This window comes from Diceros bicornis, chromosome 7, assembly GCF_020826845.1.
Source record: "Diceros bicornis minor isolate mBicDic1 chromosome 7, mDicBic1.mat.cur, whole genome shotgun sequence".
Taxonomy (NCBI): domain Eukaryota; kingdom Metazoa; phylum Chordata; class Mammalia; order Perissodactyla; family Rhinocerotidae; genus Diceros; species Diceros bicornis.
The window spans coordinates 29,453,900-29,474,431 of NC_080746.1; the positions used below are offsets into that span (position 1 = coordinate 29,453,900).

General features: G+C 38.6%; 1 protein-coding gene across 2 annotated transcripts; it reads left to right on the forward strand.

Moving 5' to 3' along the window:
* Nucleotides 1-4,903: 4,903 nt before the first annotated feature.
* Nucleotides 4,904-19,634, forward strand: MSANTD4 (Myb/SANT DNA binding domain containing 4 with coiled-coils). 2 transcript variants are annotated; one of them, XM_058545311.1, is made up of 3 exons: nt 4,904-4,987; nt 16,105-16,724; nt 17,397-19,634. In XM_058545311.1, exons 2-3 carry the CDS (start codon nt 16,263-16,265, stop codon nt 17,970-17,972), a joined length of 1,038 nt encoding a protein of 345 aa, XP_058401294.1. In that variant the 5' UTR covers nt 4,904-4,987; nt 16,105-16,262; the 3' UTR covers nt 17,973-19,634. The 2 variants fall into 2 exon arrangements, with proteins under 2 accessions (XP_058401294.1, XP_058401293.1); XM_058545310.1 differs by lacking the exon at nt 4,904-4,987 and adding an exon at nt 5,147-5,278.
* The last annotated feature ends 898 nt before the right edge of the window (nt 19,635-20,532 follow it).

Consider the following 20,532-nt stretch of genomic DNA (forward strand, 5'->3'; position numbering starts at 1 on the left):
AAATAGATTAATGTATATGAAGCCCTTAGATCAGTGCTTGGCACAGAATAGTATTCAATACTTATTTTTAAAGCAGTTGAGGAGAGAGAACTGGCCAGTGAATGAAAAGCTCCCAATTCCAAAAATCTGCACAATTTTTATAAAAGGAACTTATAAAAGGAACTCAAGAATGCACATGCATAAACATAACAAAGAGGTTACAAAAAGTCACAGTAATTTCTCAAACTGAGAAAACAGTATGATGAATCTTTACTACTAAAATCAAATTTATGCGTGTTTTTCTGTTGATACATCATGCAAAAAAGGCTAGATCAATTTTCACTAAATATTCAGGATGTATCTGGGATGGGCTGATTTAAAATATAAGCTATTTTGCATAAATAAAACTCATTCTGCAGGGGATTCAAAGAAACAGGTGTTAAAATTGTTATTCAACAAGAGGCCTCTTTGACTGCCAAACAGGAGAGAGAAACCAAAAGTGTATACATACCAAAAGTGATTTTATTTTTATTTATTTTTTGTGAGGAGATCAGCCCTGTGCTAACATCTGCCAAGCCTCCTCTTTTTTTTTGCTGAGGAAGACTGGCCCTGGGCTAAGATCCGTGCCTGTCTTCCTCCACTTTATATGGGATGCCGCCACAGCATGGCTTGCCAAGCAGTGCGTCAGTGCGCGCCCAGGATCCGAACTGGTGAACCCCGGGCCGCCGCAGCAGAGCGCGCACACTTAACCGCTTGCGCCACCGGGACAGTCCCCAAAAAGTGATTTTAAAAAATTACTTCCAAATAGAAAGTCACTAGGGCACACATTCCAAACTGCAAGAATAGATTTGCAACTGATCTGTTTCTTCCATGGGCAACTCAACGTATAGGTGCACTGGAGTAGAAGATTTCTTGAAGTATTGTTAATGATTTTCCTAATAACCTCTGGCCCATACTATTTCATAGGCTATTTCAGTAGAGACCAAACCTCCCACCATAAACAAAAATGGTAACCTAACCACACTTGATGCTGGTTGGAATGCCAGGACCCATTTGAGTTCTCAAACCTTGATACCAGACCGATCTTTGAAACTAAAATCTGCCATCTCTACCTTTTTCTCTAATGATTACCATTTTTAAGTAGCTCATGTTCTAGCATTTCCTATTTTTCCCTGTTATAAGGGAAAGTTTCTTCCATGGGCAACTCAACGTATAGGTGCACTGGAGTAGAAGATTTCTTGAAGTATTGTTAATGATTTTCCTAATAACCTCTGGCCCATACTATTTCATAGGCTATTTCAGTAGAGACCAAACCTCCCACCATAAACAAAAATGGTAACCTAACCACACTTGATGCTGGTTGGAATGCCAGGACCCATTTGAGTTCTCAAACCTTGATACCAGACCGATCTTTGAAACTAAAATCTGCCATCTCTACCTTTTTCTCTAATGATTACCATTTTTAAGTAGCTCATGTTCTAGCATTTCCTATTTTTCCCTGTTATAAGGGAAACAATCTAAAGGAAAATAATTGCAACAATTTCTATAGGAACTATACTGGCTTTCCATTCAATGTAAATTTTTTAGAAACAGGAACTTGTCTGGTGAAAAGTTTTCCGTGCCATTTTACAAACCATTATAATTTACCCGATGGATGATGAAAATTGCAAGCCATTTGATGGAACACCACAGGGGACAAAATAGAGTGAGTTTTATCTTGTCAGTGTTCAGTTCATTTCATCAAATATATTTCTGCCAGCCTAAGTGCCAGGTAATGTGCTAGGTGCTGGAGATGAAAACGTAAAAGTAACAGCAATACAGTATGATATCTAAATAGAATATGCATAAGCGTAAAACTCATATAAAAAAAAGAGTTGATCTGTTCTAAAATTGTCAGGGAAGAGCAGGTTTTAAAGGAGAATAAGAGTATGTCATAAGGACAAGACAAGGAGGAAAGCAGGATATGTGCAAAGGAAGATGAAACAGCATGTGCAAAGGCAAAAATAGAGGTTGAAAACAGCACGCTACAGTTAAGTGTAATTGTTGGTATGTAACATAGGCTATAATGTGTTCTCTGCGTTATTTTTTTCTTAGCTAAACTGCATTTGGAGAAAAGATGGGAAAAGTGATTTTTTTATTTTCCTCTGGTTAAATACCAAAGAATGAAATAGAAATATTTTAGTTAGCTATTATATTCTCATACTGAGACGTTTAATAAGCTGTGGCCAGGCACAGTTTAAAACAGCATTGTCTAACAGAAATATAATGCAAACCCCATGCATAAGTTTAAATTTCCTATTAGCCTCATTTTAAAAAGAAAAAAAAAAATCACAGATAAAATTAATTTTAATAATATATTTTCCTTAACCCAATTACGCAAAATATGATAATTTCAACTTATAATCAATATAAAAATTTTCAATGAAACATTTTACATTTTTATTCTAAATCTTTGAAATCTTGTGTATATTTTACACTTACAGCACATCTCAATTCAGATGCTAATTTTTTATCAAAAACACTCAATGTGTATTTAGATTTCAAAAAATTTACAGTTGAAAGAGTAGATCCACATAACTCAAGTTTTCCAAACATACTTAGAAGTTATCCAGTCACTGAATTGAGTATCAGTTTTTAAATTAAAATTAATTAAAATTAAATACAATTAAAATTCAGTTATTTGGTTGTATTAGCCACATTTCAAGGGCTCATCGGGCTAGTGGCTACAGCAGTTGGACAGCTCAGTTCTCGAATAAGTGTGTAAGTACCTTTGGGTCAAATCTCTAGCCTGCAAATAACATTAACAAAAATCAAATCAGTAAACAGAGGATCAGGTTGGTAATGGGGTGTTAATACTAGGCATTTTGGGATACTTTCAATCTCTCCCTCGTTGGTCCACATCCACTCAGATGAGATATAGCTGAGAAAAAATAGTGAGGTTATCCAGAAAAGGTCTTGCAATTAGCAAGGAGACTAAGGTTAATTGGAGAAGGCTTAAGGAGTTCATGATATGAAAGCAGAGGGTTCTTAATACTTACCGACTCATCCTAAGCGTTATGCCTGTTACTGAAATAAATAAATAGGTTCAAGTGGTGGACAGACTCTGAAACAGGACAAAGAGAAAGTGTCTGGTCATAATGGGGATGGATAGCTCTTACCTTCTCACTGCACTCACTCAAAAAACATCCACCACAAACAAAACCCAAAATTATAAAATACAAGTTTCTCATATTTTTCCAAAAACAATGAAAGTTTTTTTGTTCTACTTAGGCAAAAGTATAGACATGTTTCTTTCACAAAGTCATAAGTAAAAATCTGAAAGATTAAACTGATCTTTACATTTTAAACAGTGTATTTCATAAGTACTTCCCATTTTATGGAAGAGAGTTCCTCCAGGAATATCCAGCAAAGATTCACCATTAATCCAGAATATTCCATTATTTATTTACCAAATCTCTTCTGAGTGTCTATTATATTCTAGGGTGTGTTCTAGGCAAAGAAATTACAGCAGTGAACAAGAAGGCCCCCCCCCACGAGGAAGACGCGGTAAGAGCTGTCAGAGGAAAGGTTACCGACTGTCATGGGAGCGTGCTGGAGTGGGTTGCCCGATTTAGCAAATAGAAATATAAGATGCCAAATACAGCTTGGGACATACTTATGCTAAGAATTATTTGTTACTTATCTGAACTTCAAATTTAGCTGAGCATCCTGTCTTTTATCTGGCAAACCTACATTAGAGGGACAACTTGGAAGTGGAGGTAGGGTGAAGGGAGAGAAAGGAAGGCTTCCTTCAGAAAGTAACTTCCAAAAGGAATTCTGAGCACGGCAAGGAAGCGGCAGGGAGAAATCTTCCCAGGTGGAAACAATGCAAACTAAGTCCCAAGGTCACGGTCAAGTCCACGAACTGAAAGAAGCAAAGGAATTGGGGTAAGGAAGAAGGAAGAGGGAAGAGGGGGAATGTTGATGAAAGATGAAGCCTGAGGGAAAAGCAGAAGACAGCTTGCAAAGAGTTTGTACTTTATCATAAGATGAGTGTGATTCCACCAAAGAACATGAGGATCCCGTCTTGGCTACAGTGTGAAGAATGGACTACAATCGGGCTGGCAGGATACTGAGAGACCAGTAAGGAGCTACTGATGTGATTCAGGATCTCAATAGAGGCCTGAACAAAGGCAATGGGAAGACAGACCCATTAGTAACAGGAGAACTTGAGAAGGCAGCGAAAGAGGCAACTACAAAGGAGGCGAGAGAAGAGGACCAGGAGGGAGGAAAACCAGGAGAAGCATATATTACGAAAAAAAATGAAGAAATGGTCAGCAAGTGAAACGTTTTTTGAGGAGTCAAGTAAGACAAGGACTGAGAAGCGACACCTAGATTTAGCCACAAGGAAATCACCGGTGACCTTTGGCACGGGCAGTCTCAGAGGAATGGTTCAGGCCAAACTAGGTCGCAGAAGTGATGCTGGCCTAGGAACTGGCTGGGGCAACGCAAGGGTCCCACTTTCTCTTTGCCCTTTTAACAGGTGAGGGTCAAGGACAGGAGTAGAGTTTGGAGATGGAGCGGCCAGTGTCCCAAACAGGCGGAACACCGCCGCTGGCTGATCGCTAGGGACCAATCCTTTCTTAGAGTCCACTTGACTGACAGAGCCGCGCGCCAAAGACTGAGCGCAGAGCGGGAGGCCGCGAATCACAAGGGGGCGGAATTCCAGGGTATTAACCCGGAACCGGTTTGGGACTCGATTCCCATTGTGAGGCCAGACCTGGGGCGGGCCCTCAGCCAGAATGGCAATAACCTCCAGACCAATGGACGAGCAGCATCAAACGAGCGGCAGCCGCGCCAGCCAATGGGTGGCGGCAGGGGGGCGGGCGGAGTCGGTGGGCGGGGAATCAATGAAGCGTCTTTTTTCCTAGCCCCCTTAGAGGCGACCGGGCGGAGGTGCCGCCGGGGTCGCAGGTGAGCGGTTCCGTCCCGGAGGAGGCGGCTTAGGGAGGCGGAGGCTCGGTGGACGGTGGGTGCCCTCGCAGCGGGGAGGGTCCCAGCAGGGTCATCGGCAGGTGGCTGTCCCCCTGCTGCCGGCTTTGGCCTTGGCTCTGCGGCGTGGGGACTGCGTCGCTCGGGAGAAGTACCAGTCGCGGCGGCCTGAGCGGGGAGGGTGTGGAGGGCCCAAGCCGCTGAAACAAGGCTGCGGAAGTTTCCGGGCACCCTGTTGGCGCTTCACTTTAGTATCTGGAGAGAGGAATCTCCTTCCAGGTTGCCCCGTCACCCACTAGGTGAAGTCGCTGCGCTGTGGCCGAGTCAGGTGCGCGCCCCTCGCTCCTGGGTGGCCTCCCGGGAATTCAGTCCCCCCCGATTCTTCTCAGGGGCGCGGGCGGTCCCACAGGAGACGGTGGGGAGGGAGGCAGAAGTACTTTATTAATCTGATACCAGGCGACCCTTAAGTAAAGTTTATTTACCTACCACAAGTTATAGAGAAGAGCATCCTATTTGGCAGGGAAGTAAATTCCTATAAGAATATGGGGGCGGGGTCGGGTGGGGGAAACTTTAAAGAGGCTTGGGGTGGGGGTTAGGGGAAGTTTGTAGATTTTGTGATGCTTTGCTTCTTGAACAGCCTAATCAATTTACCTAATAATTTTTTCGGACTCAGAATTTACTGCCTGAGTATCGTCATATCCTTTAATTCTGTCTTAGTACGCAATATTTAGGAGCTTCATTCTCAAGGGTTAGTCCTTGAAAAAAATTGCCTCGTTATAATATTGCCATTGGGAGTACATCATCTTAACAGGATTATGTAAGTGAACTGCTTATCATACCTATTTCCAACCGGTAAAGAATGATTATGAGACACGTTTTCAAGAAAATGGCTCTTCTCTGTGATTGGGCGTGGAAGACCTATGAATTTTTAGAGGTTGCAACTGCTGAATACCCTTCTGTAAAGATAGGGAAGACAACCGCTATAAAAGGGATAGTATTTGACCTCTAAAATGGCAACTTTTCACGTTTTATGAGGTATTATATCCCCAGCAACAAGAATATGTGCCTGCCACATAGAAGCTCAATAAATATTTGAGCATATTTCTGGGTAATGGATAACAGAAAACCCAAGATCTGTTATATGAGTACCAAAATGTAAAGGAGAGGACAAAAAAAACCCATTCCTGGAGACATAGCTTTTATCCCTGCAAGCATAGCTACCAAATTTCAACTTAACGTGCATTGATTTTGGTACTTTCTTACATTAATCAGAAGGTGTCAAAAGTTTTCACACAATTAAGCCATGACTGACTGGAAATCCAAGATACATACCAATATCAATTTCAGTGAGGTTAAAAATGTGTGTTAAAGTGCATTTTTTTATTGAAATAGTTCATCAGCGTAACATAGAACAGTTAGGAACAAAGGAATACTACTTTTGTAAGATAGAGGTATGGAGTTCCAAATTGTTGGGAAGAAATAGGACATGCAAATAACAACTGCTGCCAAAATTTAAAAATATATTGATTCAGGCAGAGTGTTAAGAGGCCTGTTATTTCTGCCATGTGCCAAGAAATTTACCACAATCCAGTTACTAAATTGATCTCAGATTCTAAGAGCAGCAAAATCTGATGACGGTTATCTGCATAAATTAGGATTCTCTTGACAACTACAATCATATTTTATATATTATAGTTTGTATATTATTACAGTAACATTGCCTCCATATAAATGTAACCAGCTTGAGTTTCAAAAATATGTGAACTTTCACAGTTATATTTGTCTCTTGCAGTAAGTTTTTTAGCAAAGTATAGTCTTACTAAGTCAGCATTAAAAATTTGCTGACATTTGGCCCTAACCTAGTTTTCCAGCTTTAATTCCTTTTACTTCTCCCCTTTATTGCTGTCCCTCATTAGTCTATTTGTTTTATAAGACCCAAATCAAATGCTAATTCCTTCTCACAACCTTCCTTGATCCCATCAAAGATTTCTTCTTCTTCTGAAAACCGAGGGTATTTTGTTAGTACTTTTCCTGTTGCACTTTTCATATATTCACATTATTCATTCACTAAAGAAATATTCACGTACTGTGCCCAGCCACTGTAGTGGGAAATGGAGAATAGCTGAGATTTGTTGAGGGCTTACTATATCTTAGGCATTGTAAGCTTCTTAATTATACTATCTCATTTAATCCTGAAAACATCAGGAGTATTATTCTATTATTTTTCCTGTTTATAGATGAGGAAATAAGTTTAAAAGGTTAAGTAATTTGCTTAAGATCACAGAACTAGTAAGTGGTGGAATTAACATACAACCCTAGGTAGTCTCTATGCACAACTTTCAGTTAGTCTCCATTATAAATTTTTTATGTAATTTTTTTAATTCGTATATGTTTTACTAGATAGTAAATTATTTGATAGCAAGATTAATATATTCGTCTTTGATCCCTTATTGCTCCTAAGGTAAAATAAGTCATTATAGTACAGCCTGATAGTGGAACATGTATGTAGCAAGGACGTTAGACTTAGATGAATGGGAACAGTGGAGGCATCCAGGAATAGAGAAGCAGAGTGCTATGGATGAGTAGTCATTGGCTAGACAAAAGAGCAGAGACCATGGGAGTTGGGAGGATGCTAAAGGAATACATGTATGATAGTCTTAAGGCAGGGATCAAGAAAGCTAGAACTGTGCTGTTCAATACAGTAGCTAAGAACCATATATTGCTATTGAACACTTGAAGAGTGGCTAGTCAAAATTGAGTTGTAAAATGTAGTGTAAAATGCCCACTGGATTTTGAAGACAGTACAAAAAAGGAATGTAAAATATCTCGGTTTTTTATATTGATTATGTATTGGAATGATATTTTGATATAGTAGGTTAAATAAAATATGTCTTAATTTTTGGCTGTTTTTCCTTATTTTTCTAATGGGGTTACTAGAGGATTTAAAATTATATATGTGACTTTCATTATATTTTTATTTGGACAGTGCTGATCTAGAATTTAGAGGAATTTCAGAATGATTGGTACTGTGTATGCTGGAGAGGGTAGATTGGGAAAGTAGGTTGGTGGTTAGAATTGGAGGTGACAGATAAGACTGGCAAAGGCAGATATGAAGATATAGGTAGGGCTCAAATAGGGTCTGTAATAGGGAGAGAGAAAGAGTTGGGAGAGTAAATTTACCTCCGAGAGTCTATGGAAAGACTTTAAAAGGTTTTAAGCACCTATTACGTATTTGTTGAGTGAAGCAATGTGTCTTAATTACTTACTTAATCTAATAATGGGTGTTCCTGATGTATGCTCCCAACTCAGTCCTAATTCTTTCTAATAAAGATATGGGTAGGTGTCCAAAGACATTGTACTTATAAGAAAGTTTGATTCTCAAACGAGAGCAGTACCTCTCTTCTTAAGTCTCAATTGACTTACCTTGTATTCCTCTGATGTGTTTCCAACAAGTAGGAGTGTGAGTTAGTCCTTAAAATTAGGCATATTCTTCTATCCAACATAACATTCTACTGGGCATATTTTTCCAAAAAGAGACCAGCTTCATCTAGATTTTTAAGTCTTTTGTGGCAGATGAGGCCTTTCCTTAATGATCTCTGAAGGGAAATTTCTTAGCAGCATTAGCACTCCACCTTGCCTCTCTGTACCCATTTGAGTAAGTAATTTTAACACTGACTCTCTAGCAGGGTGCTTCTCAAGCCTGACTGCAAATGAGCATCAGCTGGAGAGATTTTTTTTTAAACTTTATTGAAGAATAATTCCCAAATATAATTGTATCTATTTAAAGTGTACAACATGACGATTTGATATACATAATACATTGTGGAAAGATTACCAATATTGAGATAATTAACATCCATCACCTCGCATAGTTAACTTTGTGTGTGTATGTGGTAAGAATGCTTAAGATTACTGGAGAACTTTTTAAACTCCCAATGCCTGGCCCTATTCCAAAGATTATTTTAATTGGTCAGAGATAGGGACTGGTTATAGGTGTTTTTAAAAATCCCCTAGGTGATTTCTTTGTGCTATAGACCTGCACTAATGTGTCTTGAGTTCTTGACGTATGGCTAGTACAAAATGAGATGTACTCTAACTGTAAAATACATGCTAGACTCAAGATTTAGTGGAAAAAACAAGAATGGAAACTCCCTCATTAAAAATTTTTGTATTGATTATGTACTGAAATAATAATATATTGAATATATAGGGTTAAATAAAATATGTTGAAAATAATTCCACCTTTTTTTGTTTTGTTTTTGCTCTACTGTGGCTACTAGAAAATTTTAAATTACATGTGTGGATCACGTATTTCTGTTGGAAAGTGCTGCTCTAGTGTAGGCCATCACTACTCGAGGCGTAGTCCAAGCACAGGCAGCATCAGCATCATTTGGGAGTTGGTCAGAAATGTAGAGTTGCTGGCCCCACTCCAGACCTACTGAGTCAGAATCTCATTTTAACAAGACTCCAGGCGATTCACATACACAGAGTTTGCGAGACCCTGCTCTAGCAACATCTTCAGAATTTTTTTCAATTTCATAATTTTTCTTCATCTCTTGTTGATTACTTTTCATTGTAGAGGCTGGTAAGTTTTTACATTCATGATTCCCTCTTTGTCTCTTCCTTTGTCCTTTAGAATCATTCATATACATCTCATTTTTCTATTTTCAGTTAATTCTCTTTCACTTTTTTATAGTTTTACATCTCAACATTTTCAACAGTGACTGCTTTTTAATGTATGTGAGTGGAATTAATATGTATTCATGTAATTATGTGTAATACATGATATGTGTTAAATACATAGATGCTATTATAAACATGATTTTCTGGAAAGAATCTCAAGAATTATTAATATTAGTTACATTGGTGGTAGAGATTTTCACTTCATTTTGTACCTTTATTTAGGTTTTCTAACCATATATGTGTATTTTGCTTTTTTTCAGGTCAATAGAGATTTGTGGGTATTGGGTTTATGGGACTTTAAAAAAATGTAGTTTTCCATAATAAAAATCTCTCATTAAGTATATTTTTAACGTAATGTTAATCACCTCAAAGTAAAATAAAACAAATGTGCTCTTGGCTAACAAACGGCTATATGGCTGAGACAGAAATCACTGTCCATGTGATCCCTAGAGCTAGTGATTACTGGTGGACAGAGTGAGGGAACCTGATGGAGAACATAACATATTCTGTCTATAAATGTTCCTAAGTTGAAAATTGAGCTTTTTTGAGTGCGCACACACCCATAGACATACATATACATTTCTTTTCCAATTTTGTTGGCTTGCATTAACTCTAGCATTTACACAGAAATAACGTTGTGCTAAACCTTATTCATACCCTAATATGGCATTTACTGCATATATCCCATTATTTGGATGTCATATTTTATTCATCCAATCCTCTATTAATGAATATTTGTATTTTTGCTGTGCTTGTACCTTAAAAATATGATAGTGCTTTTTAAGTTCAAGATGCTATTTAAATGGTCTGAAACATTCTATATCTTTGGAAACAAAAAGTCATCCTTAATATATTGTAAATATTTGATTTGTTATGGAATTTTATGTAAGCTTAGCTCTCTGTTCTGTTTTTAAGGACATCTAACCTGCTGATTCTGTTTTAAATATGTCTTTGATAACTTGCTCATCATTCGTTCATACTGCCTAAGTAGTAACACAGCCTGTTTACTTAAAATTTTCTTATCAGAATTTTGTATAACTTGTTAACTGTTATGTTCTTTGGCATAGTTATAGGGTGGGTGGTTTATCTAAAGTCTCTTAATCTTGTAAACTGCTTCTTGCCGATATTGACTTGGGCTGCCTTTTTCTTTTTTTTTTATAAAGACTGTATGATGGTAACTCAGAGAAGGGATTCATTCCAATTTGGAAGACTGAACAGGTTTCAATGGAGAAGATCATGCTTTTTTTTTTTTAATGAAATTCTTTTCTTTTTTATTTATTTATTTATTCATTTGAGGAAGATTGGCCCTGAGCTAACATCTGTTGCCAATCTTCCTCCTTTTTTCCTTTTTTCTCCCCAAAGCCCTAGTAGATAGCTGTATGTCATAGTTGTACCTTCTTCTAGTTGCTCTGTGTGGGACGCTGCCTCAGCATGGCTTGATGAGTGGTACATAGGTCCATGCCCAGGATCCGAATCAGAGAACTCAAGGCCGCTGAAGTGGAGGGCACAAACTTAACTGCTACACCACCAGGCTGGCCCCTGCCTGTTTCTTTTAAACATATGCTTTGCCCACAGAAGTTTCAGTTTTGCTAGCTTACCTACCTTGAGTTATTTTCTGTTTCATTTTCTGCTCCTTTTCCCATCCCATCACCTTCTTATTCTAAGTTATATTTTACCTCCTTCTATTTGTGAGGCACAGTGTTTGTACTGAAGACACTGCCTTTGAAGCAGATGCACTACCATCTCCCAGATCCTCAGAGTGGTGGAGCAAATGGTAGAGGAAGGAAAAAGCCAAAACTGAAGTTTTGACTTCACTAATTCTTTGAAGTGTGCTGCAACATAGGGACTAAGGAGAATCATATTTGGGCTGCTTTAATGATATCTAAGTCAGTTTGCTTCAGTTCTTTTTTATGTGGCTTATAAATATGGTACCTCATAAGTGTTCTTCAGTTGCCTCTAGAGGAAAACAGAATACTTGCCCAGCCCATTTGATAACTTGAATGACGTAAGGAATGTTAGGCCAGAGTGCTAATTAAATGTGATCCTCTAAAATTACAAGGCTTCTAGAATGTTCACTAAACAGACTTAGGATCAAATGTTAAAACATTCCATTTCCTTAATTTTTATCAGATAATATTTTAAATATGCAAAAATAAAGTAACTGTAAGTGTGCCAGTTAACCTATTACCTGACCACTCAAAAAAAAAGTTCTAGTTTGTAACATTTGTCCATTTCTGTGTTGTAAATACTGCCATCTTGGCCAGTTTCCAGCTCCCAACATGACATTTCTGAATGTGGAGTTGGGAAGAGATGTGCACAGTTGACTTTTGCCAGCTCACACCAGCAGGCTCCAACACACCCCTAATGTAGCATATATGTTATGAAGCATAATAATAAAGACCCATATACCTACCACTTGACTTAGAACTAGAACAATACGAATATTTGTGACCTTTCTGTTTCCTTTGGCAAAATTATTTAGATTTTGCCTTTGATACAATAATAGCAAACTTACTTAACTTGCTTAGTGTATGCCGGGAACTATTCTTGGTATTTTACTAAATCCTTCAATCCTCACTGTATCTCTGTGAAGTGATCTTATTTTACAAATGAAATTGCACCTAGGGAGGTTAAGCAGCTAAGGCCACACAGCTAGGAAGTGGCACATCTGGGGTTCCAACCCGGGCAGTCTGACTGCAGAATTTGTGCTCAAAACCACTATACACACTGCCTCTTTTGATGATGATTTAATTTATGAATACATTTGCTTATATTCTAGTGACAAGAGGATTGTATTTGACTATAATAAGGGCAGTGTTTGCCTAGAACAAGATCAGAAGTGCTGCCACTGATTATCCATTCCAATTTAGTGGATTGCAATTTTATTGTTAAATGTCTCTTGAGAAATTTTGGAAGTCTACTTTAGAAATACTTTGCTTGCAATCTTTTTTAGTTTTTGCGTGCTTTGCCCTTTTTGTGGGTGTGTGAAATTGACAATGATTTCTTGAGAGTTCATTTTCTGCTCTTTTGAGTTTTTAGTTCTCTCTAACCTCCATTTCAGCAGCAAGTGGCAGTTCAGGAGATGGTTATTCCACACGAATGATTAGAAACAAAAAGATGTAGTGATGGGCATATTTTTGGTGATGTTATTAGATACATACAAAGTCAGTGGAACTAAAGGTTACTGGGAACTTGAAGTGGAGAAATTGCATAAACGTTTAGTGAAATCATAATTAAAAAATACTTTTTTATTAGAGTTTAGAAATAAGGAATCTGCATCCACTTTTAAGTCCTAAACAGAAAAGGCTCAAACAATGATAGAAAAGATTTGTGCATTTTCTGGTTAAATTTCATTAGCCTTACTCAATTGATATATTTTTGCTTCAGTAGAAGATACTATTTGTATTGTCAATTACCAGAGAAATGTTTTTCACACTAATAAAAACTTTAAACTGGCAGATATTAAAGTATTTTAGAGAAGAAACCATGGTAGAGTGAAACATAACTGGTTGAAGCTTTGAAAAGTTTTTCTGCCTATATACAGAACTTTAAACCTTCTACATAGATAAGTCTGCTCTTTTTGAAAATCTTCTACTAAAAGTCATCTCAAAAGTTTACCTTAGCCAACGTATTTCTAAGATTTAGCTATCACAAGCTGCTAATCAAGTGGAAGGAGATGTGACATAAGGGAACCTGGATATAAGTTCTGTCATTTAACTAGCCTTGTAGTGTGCAAATTATTTATTTAACTTCTCTAAATCTTGTTTTATAAATAGAAATGCTGGTATCTCACATTCACTGCTCTGGTGGGGATTAAATGATAGGACACGGAACTTAATGGATCTTTGGTATTTTTTCTAAATACTGGCAGGAAGTGTTTATGATCATGCAGTTAAAGAGCTGGAAGGGACCCTCGCAATCTCATCCTGCCTTCATTTTGTAAGGGGAGGAAGAGTCAGCTCTGTAGCAGTGATCAGTGAGTGAATTAGAAGTCAGAAAACATGGTTTGTGAATATATCCCTTACTCTTTCTGAGCCTTTCCCTCTCCAGTACATACTTGTGAAATCTCTTTTCCAAGGAAGAGCCTCACTCAACATCTTTTCCAACTTCCTAGTGTGCCTTTCCGTAATGCAAAGGCTAGATAACAGAAAAACTACATTTCCCAGCTCCATTGTAATCAGGATTTTGGATGTGCTTTAGATTTTGCCAATCGAATGCACTTCTGTAAGACTTGAAGTCAAGGTATGCGAGGGAGTCAGGTGTGTGAAGCATTTGTTTTACTAATGTGGGTCTAGCACAGTGGTTCTCAAACTTCAGCATGCAATAGGATCATCTAGAGGGCTTACTGAAACATTGATTGCTAGGCCCTACCCCCAGAGTTCCTGATTCAACTGGTCTGGGGTGAGGCCTGAAAAGCTTACCTTTCTAACAAGTTTCAAGTACATCCTCTTTGATGCTATGACAGTATGTGAGTGGAAATACTGTCTTCTGGAAATTGGAGAAACATTCTGTCTTGCATCCATCTAAAAGAAATGTTTACAAGAGGATCTTTCTCACTCCGAATTTATATTAAAATTTTGCCACATGAATATTTTAAATTTATTTCATGGAGACTCCAAGTACAGTTACTTGCCTATATCATGGTCTTCAGTTCTGCAGTTAAAATGGCCCGTAATATTACAAAGTACTGAGAAATTCTTCCAAGAAAGGCAAATAATTAAAAGCATCAATTAGAAAGAAATATACCATCTGACCTTGTTTTGTTTGGTTTGAGGAGCTTTTGTTTAGGTGGTTTAGTTTGAGAGTAGAGGAGCATATGGTGAGCACTGAGGGACAGAAATACAATGGCAAACCATGAAAAGTGCGTTAGTCTTTGCAAGGTTTAGGAATTCTAAATTATTTTTTTCTATTTTAATTGGTGATTTTTTAAAAATTTATTTTATTTTTTTTGGTGAGGGAGATTAGCCGTGAGGTAACATCTGTTGCCAATCCTTCTCTTTTTGCTGAGGAAGACTGGCCCTGGGTTAACATCCATGCCCATCTTCCTCTACTTTATACGTGGGACGTCTGCCACAGCATGGCTTGATAAGCAGTGTATAGGTCTGTGTCCGGGATCCAAACCTGCGAACCCTGGACCGCTGAAGTGGAGCATGAGAACTTAACCACTATGCCTCTGGGCCAGCCCCTAATTGGTGATTTTTTAAAATTGATTAATTAGGTAGGGTAGCTGAGAAAAATCCTTGCCACTTTTATATTACTCCTTTAATTCTGTTGTATCCTTACAATATTTTCATTGTTTCAGGAAATTTTATTCCACGCTTAGAATTTCTATGTAGATTTAATTTGAGAAGTAGTAAAATACAAGCAGTTGTCATTTTTTTGATCAGATTACACTGTCTCAAATTTGTTTCTGAATTTTATTGATTTCGTAGCCCAGCCTTTCACTGTTCCTCTAAAATTATTCTACAGAGATAAATTTCTTTTCTTTTTGACATCTCAAACTAGTAGTCATTTTGGCAAATTGACTCATTCATTCATTCAAAAAGTATTAATGGTGTCTGCCATGTGCCAGAAACTCTACTAGGCCCTGGGGAGATGATAGTGAGCAGAAACATTCCTGCTTTCATGAAACTTCTAGTGAAGTGGGGAAGAGACAGACTTTTAGCTGTGTATTAGCACGAGTGTAACATTTAGACAAGGAAAAGTGTCAACAAAAGTGTGTATTCAAAGCTTCCGTTAGAGTAATTTGACTTGTCAAGAAAGGCTTCACTGTGGAACAGGTATCTAATCTGGGAGCTGAAGGATGAGCAGAGATTAAGTAGGCCAAGAAGGGGGGCCGGCCCTGTGGCGTAGTGGTTAAGTGCGCGCGTTCTGCTGCTCGGGCCCGGATTCAGATCCTGGGCGCAGGTGCGCACCCACGCGCTGCTTGTCAGGCTGTGCTGTGGCGGCGTCCCACATAAACTGGAGGAAGATCAGCGCAGATGTTAGCTCAGGGCCAGTCTTCCTCAGCAAAAAGAGGAGGATTGGCATGGATGTTAGCTCAGGGCTGATCTTCCTCACAAAAAAAAAAAAAAAAAAGTAGGCCAAGGAGGGAGCAATCCATTTCTAGGCAGAGGGAACAGCGTGTACAAAGTCCCTCAACAGGGAAAGAGTTTGACGAGAATGGGTGACTGAAAGAGGCCAGTGTAGTTGGAGTAGAGAAGGTGACTTGGGGAGAGTAGAGTGGGAGAAGGAGTGGGAGAAGTTGGGAGTGGGTCAGGAGTGAATACTGGCGATTAGTTAGGATCTGTACAGCAGCCCGGGTGAGAGAAGATGGTAGCTTGGACTATGGTGGTGCTGGCAGAGACAGAGAAATGTAGGCAATTTTGAGCCATATTTAGAGGTTTGTTTTTTTTTAATGTATCTGGCTTATTGAGTTGAAGTACATTACAGAAGTTGCAGGTTGATTGATTTTTACTTTTTTCTCTTTAGGAAAAGAGCCTAGCCTGCCTGTGCTACTAGATGAATGGAAAACTCTGATTTAAACAAAGTCCCAACAAGGGATTGCTCTTGATTTTTGTACTTTGTAGCTTTCCTCAAATTTTTTTCACGTCTTCTCTTACTGTAAAAACTGCATTTAAGTTAGAAAAATGAAGCAGTTGAAAAGGAAAAGGAAAAGCAATTTCAGTGTTCAAGAAACTCAGACCCTTTTGAAAGAAATTACAAAAAGGAAAGAAGTCATTTTTTCCAAGCAGCTCAATACAACAATTAACGTGATGAAGCGAATGGCCTGGGAGGAGATTGCACAGTGTGTGAATGCTGTAGGAGAAGGAGAGCAGAGGACGGGGACGGAAGTGAAACGAAGGTACCTTGACTGGCGAGCACTTATGAAGAGAAAGAGGATGAAGGCGAACATCAAGCTGGTTGGTTCAGGGTTTCCCCTTCCCACGTCCGATTTAGATGACTCTCTCACTGAAGAGATAGACGAAAAGATTGGATTCCGAAATGATGCAAATTTTGATTGGCAAAATGTGGCAGATTTCAGGGATGCAGGTGGATCCTTAACTGAGGTCAAAGTGGAAGAGGAAGAAAGAGATCCCCAGAGTCCTGAAGTGAGTATTAGCCTGTGAACCCACTTTTTATTTCTTAATTCTTTTTTTTTTTTTTGGGAGGAAGATCAGCCCTGAGCTAACATCCGTGCTAATCCTCCTCTTCTTGCTGAGGAAGACCGGCTCTGAGCTAACATCTATTGCCAATCCTCCTCCTTTTTTTCCCCAAAGCCCCAGTAGATAGTTGCCTGTCATAGTTGCACATCCTTCTAGTTGCTGCATGTGGGACACGGCCTCAGCATGGCCGGAGAAGCGGTGTGTCGGTGCGCGCCCGGATCGGGATCGAACCCTGGGCCGCCAGTAGCAGAGCGCGTGCACCCAACCGCTAAGCCATGGGGCCAGCCCTTATTTCTTAATTCTGATGTGGTAGTTTGTTATAGTTCAGAACAGGTAAGAAGTTCCCAGATTTTCAAGCTAACTTAAAAATAGTACGTAACAAAGTCATTCCATTTTTTCCTGTTCATAACATTAATATCTCTCTTTTCACCTAAATGTACTTCTCTCAATTATTTATATTAGTGACATCAAGTAATTCATTGTACATATTTTTCAAAATTCAAAGTAAATGGTTTTGTGTGCTCAAACAATACAAAAAGCTTTTAGGAAATGTTTAGAGAAATTAGTAACCATGAAGTAGAAATAAATACTGAAAATTGCTTTTCTCTTTTCTTTTAGTTTGAGATTGAGGAGGAAGAAGAAATGCTGTCATCAGTCATACCAGATTCCAGGAGGGAAAATGAGCTTCCTGATTTCCCCCATATTGATGAGTTTTTTACTCTGAACTCAACACCCTCTAGGTCTGCATATGATGAACCCCATTTGCTTGTAAACATAGAGAAGCAGAAGCTCGAGTTGGAAAAACGGCGACTGGATATCGAGGCCGAAAGACTGCAGGTAGAAAAGGAACGCTTGCAGATCGAGAAGGAGAGGCTGCGGCATTTAGACCTGGAGCACGAGCGGCTTCAGCTGGAGAAGGAGCGGCTGCAGATTGAGAGAGAGAGGTTGAGGTTACAGATGGTGAATGCAGAGAAACCGTCAGTGGAGAATGAACTCGGTCAAGGAGAAAAGTCCACGCTTCAGCCACAGGACATAGAAACGGAGAAGTTAAAACTTGAGAGAGAACGCTTGCAACTGGAAAAAGACAGGCTGCAGTTTTTGAAATTTGAATCGGAGAAGCTGCAGATTGAAAAGGAACGCTTACAAGTAGAGAAGGAGAGACTTCGCATTCAGAAGGAAGGACACTTGCAGTGATTGATCTAGGTCTCCATTTAGCAAATGTTGGTAAACCATAGGTTTTTCTCTATATCAGGTAATATAAAAATGGTTGCAGGATTAGCTGTGTTTTTTTTTTTCCTGTTTAATGTCAGTGTTTTCAATAGGAAAAAGATAGTTCTATGTGGGTAACTGTATGCTTAAGTAGTATATTATATAAAAACAATATGCCCTAACATACCAGTATAGCAGAAACTATTGTACTGTACTCTTTAAATTTGTAAAATTACAGAGTCTTGTATAATCTGTGCACTCAGAGTTTACAATTATGTCTATGTAAAATTCTAGCTCAGTGGTTCTCAACTGGTGGGTGATTTGGGGCCTCAGAAAACATTTGGCAATGTCTGGAGACATTTTTGGTTGTCAAAACTGGGAAGTGGGGTGGGTTGCTACTGACATGTAGTAGGTAGAGGCCAGGGATGTCTACATCCTACAGTGCACAGGACAGCCTCCCACAAAAAAGAGTTAACCAACCCAAAATGTCAATATTGCTGAGGTTGAGAAACCCTATCCTAGCCTGACTGTGCACTCTATAGCTTTGTTTTATAGTTTCAGAGTATTAAAACCTCAGATATTTATGTGAGTAGTTACTTAAATGACCAAAAACTTTAACTATGAAACATTACTGTGTAGTGTATTGAATATAGGAAGTGATGAAGATTATAGATATTTTATTCCCATGTTTCCATCTATAAATAACCTGAGATTCAGAAAACAATACAGGGAATGTCCGAGATTGTCTAAAGTAGGTCACTTTGAAAAGCAGTTCATTCATCTAGCTATTGATGCTTTAGAAGCAGCGCACACTTTTTAAGCTTTAGTTCCCTTTCTTCTTTGAATTCTTTGTTTTAGTTTAGATACAAAAATTTTCATTTCAACCATGTACTGAAATCTTAATGTAAGTGATTGGTTGAAGCTAGTAAAAATGGTACCAATGTAAAAATGGTACCAGTAGTCCATGACCTTGAACTCAAATGAGTTCTTATTTAATTTTTTAAATAAAATAATAGCAGCTATTTGGGAGTGGGAGTGGGGGCAGGGGTGGGGGAAATGATGGTAGCTGTGTGTTATGAATTAGAGAAGCACTTATTGCACACTATCTGACCTAATCTGTAGAACAATTCTTGAGAGTAGATGTATTATTATTCCTGAATCCGAGGCTCAGAGAAGTCACACAGTGAGTAAATGTCTGATCTCATCTGTCATGGTGTATTTTGTCTTTGTCCCTCCCTGAGGAACAAAGTTTGTATCTTCAGTCCCTTCGGTATTTATTCTGACACCAAGGGCTTGCTTAACCTGGTGATTTGCCTTCAGTCCCCTGAAGGTGCTTTTTCCACAATCCAGGTGATTCTAATGCACGCTAAAGTTGAGAATCACTGCACGAGATCACTTTGTATTTTCTGATTTCCAGGGCTGACACGTAGCTTTAATACATCTCTTCTATTGACAGATACTACCTTGATTCTGCATTTGTTCCTTGTTAATTTAAGAATATCTTGAAACCATATGTGTTATTTGAGAATGGGTATACAAGGAAAAAGTATACTTCTGCTTAGTTACCTTGACTTTGAAATAGTGTTATTTTTCTATAACTGAAATAAATGCTTCTACTGTAGAAATAAAATTTGCCTATACTAACTATCTGAAAGTTTATCATTTCAAGTGATGCTCAGTGCTATGAGAGTTGAGGTTATCAAGCCTGGAAGAGAGCCTTATCGTGGTGAGTGGGAGCAGGGGGCCCAACATTTGTGTTAGGCGTTGTACTATGTGCTTTTCATACGTTATCTGCTCCTCAAAACAGCCCTTAAGCCAAGTCATATTATTCCTACTTGCATAAGAAAGGAAACAGTGCCTCATTGATTTAATTAACTGAATACTTGAAAAATTATATAACAATACTGACCCAAGATTTTAGCATAAGAGCTCTAAGGAGGAATAGTGAAAGTTCGTGGTTGTAGTGACAAGTATAGCTTTGCCACTTACTACTTGTGAGTCATTTAACTTGCCCTGTGATATGATTTTCTCATTTGTAAAATGGGGCATAATGATACCTGCTCTGCCTATGCTTCATAGTTTTTTTTTTCTTTTAATAAAATGGTATGTAAACCATTAAATGCAAGGTATATTAGTATTAGCTTTAAGATCAGTAGATTTTAATTTCCTAGAAGTAAGCATGAAGATAGCCAATATTATTTTTGGATGGAGCACTCCTAAGTTCCTAAAAGTAAGAGACTTAAAAAAAAAAAAAAATGGGAGGGCCAGCCCTGGTGGTCTAGTGGTTAAGTTCGGTGTGCTCCACTTCAGCGGTCTGGGTTCGCTGGATGCGGACCTACACCACTCATCTATCAGTGGCCAGGCTGTGGCGGTGGCTCACATACAAAGTAGAGGAAAATTGGCACTATATGTTAGCTCAGAGTGAACCTTCCTCAGCAAAAAGAAAGGAAAGAAGAAGAAGAAGCTTAATATCTTGTAGGGCTTTGGTTGAAGAGCCTTGTAACCCTGCCCCAGGTGTAGATGGATTGGGTTGGTTCACTCTGGT

Coding starts and splice junctions, on each gene's coding strand:
- MSANTD4 (XM_058545311.1), top strand. CDS start 16,263: ATGAAGCAGTTGAAAAGGAAAAGGAAAAGCAATTTCAGTGTTCAAGAA. Junction 16,725..17,396: donor GAGATCCCCAGAGTCCTGAA/GTGAGTATTAGC, acceptor CTTTTCTTTTAG/TTTGAGATTGAGGAGGAAGA.